Source organism: Heterodontus francisci, unplaced genomic scaffold (assembly GCF_036365525.1).
Source record: "Heterodontus francisci isolate sHetFra1 unplaced genomic scaffold, sHetFra1.hap1 HAP1_SCAFFOLD_736, whole genome shotgun sequence".
Lineage (NCBI taxonomy): Eukaryota > Metazoa > Chordata > Chondrichthyes > Heterodontiformes > Heterodontidae > Heterodontus > Heterodontus francisci.
The window spans coordinates 270,685-276,684 of NW_027142325.1; the positions used below are offsets into that span (position 1 = coordinate 270,685).

General features: G+C 51.1%; 1 protein-coding gene across 1 annotated transcript in view; it reads left to right on the forward strand.

The window, feature by feature from the left end:
* Window positions 1-3,152, forward strand: part of LOC137367031 (sialic acid-binding Ig-like lectin 15) — a 58,802-nt gene extending 55,650 nt beyond the window's left edge. Inside the window, exon 5 of the mRNA XM_068028527.1 lies at window positions 2,101-3,152. Within this exon, the coding sequence (XP_067884628.1) occupies window positions 2,101-2,116 (16 nt within the window). The 3' untranslated portion in view covers window positions 2,117-3,152. The remainder of the gene's footprint in view (window positions 1-2,100) is intronic.
* The last annotated feature ends 2,848 nt before the right edge of the window (window positions 3,153-6,000 follow it).

The following is a 6,000-nucleotide window of genomic DNA, read 5'->3' on the forward strand; positions in this document are numbered from 1 at the left end:
CTTCCGCCCACCATCCTGCTCTCCAGCTGCTCACTCCCCTCTTCCGCCCACCATCCTGCTCTCCAGCTGCTCACTCCCCTCTTCCGCCCACCATCCTGCTCTCCAGCTGCTCACTCCCCTCTTCCGCCCACCATCCTGCTCTCCAGCTGCTCACTCCCCTCTTCCGCCCACCATCCTGCTCTCCAGCTGCTCACTCCCCTCTTCCGCCCACCATCCTGCTCTCCAGCTGCTCACTCCCCTCTTCCGCCCACCATCCTGCTCTCCAGCTGCTCACTCCCCTCTTCCGCCCACCATCCTGCTCTCCAGCTGCTCACTCCCCTCTTCCGCCCACCATCCTGCTCTCCAGCTGCTCACTCCCCTCTTCCGCCCACCATCCTGCTCTCCAGCTGCTCACTCCCCTCTTCCGCCCACCATCCTGCTCTCCGGCCGCTCACACCTCGCTTTCGTCCTCCCCCATCCTGCTCTCCGGCTTCTCAGTCCCCTCTTCCTCCCACCATCCCACTCTCCGGCCGCTCACTCCCCGCTTTCCCCGGCCCATCCCGCTCTCCGCCGCTCATTACCCGCTTTCCCCTCACCATCCCGCTCTCTGGCCACTCACCCCCCCCACTTTCCCCACCCCCCCATCCCTCCAGATGCTAGCTCCAAGGCCCGCTGCTTCCTTCCTCTCGGCTACTCGATCCCACATTCGATCGTTCCTCACCGCACTGCCCAGAGAAGCCAGGTGGGCCTGGAGGGGTGATGGAACGATATAGGAGTGAGTGGCCGAGAGGATGGAAGCGGCGCGGCCTGGAGCTAGTGTCTGGAGGGATGGTGGGGTAAGCGGGAAGTGAGCAACCGGAGAGTAGGAACCGGGGGAAGCGGGGAGTGAGCAGACGGAGAGTGGGATGGGGGGGGAAGTGGGGAGTGAGCGGCTGGAAAGTGGGATGGGGGTGGAAGCGGGGAGTGAGCGGCCGGAGAGTGGGATGGGGGGGGAAGCGGGGAGTGAGCGGCCGGAGAGTAAGATGGCGGGGGGGATACGGGGAGTGAGCGGCCAGAGAGTGAGATGGGCGGGAAAGCGGGGAGTCAGCGGCCGGAGAGTGGAATGGGGGGGGGAAGGGGGAGTGAGCGGCCGGAGAGTGGGATGGGGGTAGAAACGGGAAGTGAGCGGCTGGAGAGTGGGATGGGGGGGAAGCGGGGAGTGAGGGGCCGGAGAGTAGGATTTGGGGGAAGCGGGGAGTGAGCAGCCGGAGAGCTTGATCGGGTGTGGGGGCGAAGCAGGGATTGAGCGGCCGGAGAGCTTGATCCGGTGTGGGGGGGAAGCAGGGAGTGAGCAGCCGGAGAGCAGGATGGGTGGGGGGGGGGGAAGTGGGGAGTGTGCAGCCGGAGAGTGGGATGGGGGGGGGGAGCGGGGAGTGAGCGGCCGGAGAGCAGGATGGGGGGTGAAGCGGGAAGTGAGTGAGCGGACAGCGGGATGGCACTGAAACCTCACTGAATTACGGAGGGTGTGCAGCACTGTCAGAGGTGCTGTCCTTCTGAGAAAGTTTAAACAGTGCAACGTTCTCCGAGTATCAACCAAAACATGTCCATTGTCTGCTGTCATGTTTGCTTATGAAATGACAGTCACTGCTCCTAAAGTAATTCACTTTAGGTGAATTAAGATGACTAGCTACTAAATAACTGGCGCATGCGCAGGAGGGAGGGGAGACTGTTGGGGGTGGGATGGCGGTGGCAGCATGACAATATTTGAGTGGATCTTTGGGTTGAAGTTGTTTATCTGTGATAAACAGATAAACCATCATTAATCCTGGCAGCTGCCTGAACGTCGCAGACACTGATGTTACAGTGGAACAGGCTGCATTTTCGCATGTGCTAGTACTGCGCCACCTGATGGTTGCGTTGTCAGCAAACGTCGCCCTTTATAAATGCAAGTTGTTGTTCTTGCTGAAAACAGGAACAACAATCAGACCCATTGTGTCAGTGTTTAACACTGATAATCTAATCTGTTTTTAAATACATGGGGAATCCTATGTAAACAGCTGCAGGTTGTATATGGCGGTTCTGAAAATGCTCTTATTTTACTGTTAATATGGCTCATTTTATTTAATCTTGTTTTGTCCCCAGAAAGGAGCAGGACTGATCCATCGCAGGAGGCTGAGAAACTGAATGTTCAAACCGCAATATAAACCTGTTCCACTCGCCCTGCACTGAATCTCATCCAGCAATTTAAACTGGACTTGCTTTGGTCATCATTCACTGTGTGATCCTGGGTACTGAGTACAAAATTCGTCCTGTTAATCAGCTATTCAGCAAGGTTCTGCATCACACTGTGATGATCATTTAGACTTAGTGGGACAGTGTAACATGGGTGATAGCGAATCAACAGCCCGATTTAAATCCCTGCCATTGGCTGGAATGGAAATAAAAATGGGGAGAGATATAAAGCAGGCTGCTGATTGGCCGTTTTACACTATCACACAAAGTCCAGATGACCCCGTTACTCTGAATGGAATCTGAATGTGAACATTCTCAATATCAGTCTGTCTAAATGGCCAGGCTTTATTTATGGTGTAAACAGTGGGAGAGCTCATGGGGCAGAGGTGACTGTGAGTAGGACAGGTTTGAAACCCCAATTATTCCAGCTGCTTTGCTCAGGGAACTGGCTGCTGTTTCTAGCTCCTCGGCTGTGACGGGAGATTCTGCTGGAGGTCAGTCAGCTGGGCGGCACAGTGGCGCAGTGGTTAGCACTGCAGCCTCACAGCTCCAGGGATCCGGGTTCGATTCTGGGTACTGCCTGTGTGGAGTTTGCAAGTTCTCTCTGTGTCTGCGTGGGTTTTCTCCGGGTGCTCCGGTTTCCTCCCACAAGCCAAAAGACTTGCAGTTTGGTAGGTAAATTGGCCGTTATAAATTGTCACTAGTGTAGGTAGGTGGTAGGGAAATATAGGGACAGGTGGGGATGTTTGGTAGGAATATGGGATTAGTGTAGGATTAGTATAAATGGGTGGTTGATGTTCGGCACAGACTCGGTGGGCCGAAGGGCCTGTTTCAGTGCTGTAGCTCTAATCTAATCTAATCTAATAACTGATCTCAGAGTGAATCTGTGCTTTTACTGTCAGTCGATCAAAGTTACATGATGGAGCTGCAATGATTGTGAACAGTGCAATAAATAATTCTTTGTGTATGTACTTTGGCTCCTCCTTAGCATCGCCTTTTACTACATTTCATAGAATCATACAGCACAGAAGGAGGCCATTCGGCCAATTGTGCCTGTACTACCTCCTTGAAAGAGAGTTCCAATTAGTTCGACTCAACTGCTCTTTCCCCATAACCCTGCAAAGTCTTCCCTTTCAAATATTTATCCAATTCCCTTTTGAAAGTTACTATTGAATCAGGCAGAACATTCCAGATCAGAACTCACTGTGTAAAAAATGTCTCCTCTTGTCACAGATCAGGCAGCATCTGTGGAGTGAGAAACAGAGTTAACATTAGTATTGAATCCGCTTCCACTGCCCTTTCAGGCAGTGCATTCCAGATCACAACAACTCGCTGTGTAAAATAACTGTCTCCTCATCTCACTTCTGCTTCTGGTTCTTTCTTAGCTCTGTGTCCTTTGGTCACTGAACACTTGAGAACCAATTTTGGGATGTGGTAGCCCTGGTGAGGCCAGCATTTATTGCCCATTCTAATATGAATAGGAAGGGAATAGAGGGATATGGGCCCCGGAAGTGCAGAAGGTGTTAGTTTTGGCAGGCATCAAGATCGGCGCAGGCTTGGAGGGCCGAATAGCCTGTTCCTGTGCTGTACTGTTCTTTTTTTTTAGAGATACAGCACTGAAACAGGCCCTTCGGCCCACCGAGTCTGTGCCGACCATCAACCACCCATTTTATACTAATGCTACACTAATCCCATATTCCTACCACATCCCCACCTGTCCCTATATTTCCCTACCACCTACCTATACTAGGGGCAATTTATAATGGCCAATTTACCTACCAACCTGCAAGTCTTTTGGCTGTGGGAGGAAACCGGAGCACCCGGAGAAAACCCACGCAGACACAGGGAGAACTTGCAAACTCCACACAGGCAGTACCCAGAATTGAACCCAGGTCGCTGGAGCTGTGAGGCTGCGGTACTAACCACTGTGCCACTGTGCCGCCGCTCTTTGTACCCTTGAGAAGGTGGTGGTGGGTCATGTGGGTTCTCTTGTTGAATCACTGCAGGCTGTGTGGTGATGGTCCTCCCACAATGCTGTCAGGGTAGGAGTTTGAGGAGTTTGACCCAGAGACAATGAAGGAACAACGTTTGGATGGAGTGTGACTTAGAGGAGAACGTGGAAGTGATGGTGTTTCCATGTACCTCCTGCCCTGGTTCTTCTAGCTCGTGGCTTTGGAAGGTGCTGCTGAAGAAGCTTTGGTGAGTTGTCCATTCGATATTACACGTTGTAGCTACAATTTGCCAGTGATGGAGGGAGTGAATGTTTAACGAATGTAATTGAGATAAATTTATATCCCATCAGGTCAGTATTTGATAGGACTGTGTAGAAGGAGCGCTACTCTCTATCGAACCCGTGCAGTACCTGCTGTGATGTTTGATGGGACAGAGTACAGGAAGCTAGCTGTTCCGTGCAGTGCTAGCGACGGATGTGGGTTAATCGTCATCCCCACACCCAATCTCCCCATGAATTAATTTAAAGTTTGCTGGACATTCTGATAACAATACTGAAAGCTAATGCAGCATGTTTCATTCTCACGTGATGCTGTGGTTTGCGCCTCTTGTTTGCCAACAGTTATATCAATGCCACACCTCTGCTGTAAGGCCTATCTGGAACCTCTGTTGCTGCGTTTCTTGGAAAGCCTACCCAAACTGATCTTCAACATTGTCTAGAAAGAACTGTTCTGGGAAGATCCCAGTGACAGCTGTCTGGATGCATTTGGGACTCCAAAACAAAGGACATCTTTCCATATCTTCTCTTTTTTTAATTCATTCATTGGATGTGGTGTCAAGCTTCCTGAGTGTTGTTGGAGCTGCACTCATCCAGGCAAATGGAGAGTATTCCATCACACTCCTGACTTGTGCCTTGTAGTTGGTGGACAAGCTTTGGGGAGTCAGGAGGATTCCGAGCCTCTGATCTGCTCTTTTAGCCATGGTAGTTATATGGCCACTCCTGTTCAGTTTCTGGTCAATGATAACCCCAGATTGTTGATAGTGCGGGATTCAGCAATCGTAATGCCATTGAATGTCAACGGGAGATGTTGGAGGTCTCTCTTTTTGGAGATTGTAATTGCCTGGCGTTTGTGTGGTGGGAATGTTACTTGCCACTTATCAGCCCAAGCTTGGATATTGTCCAGGTTTTGCTGCATTTATACACAGACTGCTTCAGTATCCGAGGAATCGCGAATGGTGCTGAACATTGTGCATTCATCAGCAAGCATCCCAACTTCTGACCTTATGACTGAAGGAAGGTCATTGATGAAGCTGCTGAAGGTGGTTGGGCCTAGGACATTACCCTGCAGAACACATGCAGTGCTGTCCTGGGACTGAGATGCTTGACCTCCAACAACCGCAACCATCTTCCTTTGTGCTCGGTAGGACTCCAGCTAGTGGAGAGTTCTCCCTCTGATTCCCATTGACCTCAGTTTTGCTAGGGCTCCTTGATGCCATACCTGGTCAAATGCTGCCTTGATGTCAAGAGCAATCACTCTCACCTCACCTCTGTAGTTCAGCTCTTTTGCCCATTTTTGAACCAAAAGGTCAGGAACTGAGTGACTCTGGCAGAACCTAAACTGAGCATCAGTGAGCAGGTTATTGCGAAACAAGTGCCAATTGATAACACTGTCGACGACACCTTCCATTACTTTACTGATGATTAAGAGTAGACTGATAGGGTGGTAATTAGCCGGGTTGGATTTGTCCTGATTTTCCTGTACAGGACATATCTGGGAAATTTTCCACATTGCAGGGTCGATGCCAGTGTTGAAGCTGTACTGGAACAGTTTGGCTCGGGGCACGGCAAGTTCTGGAGCA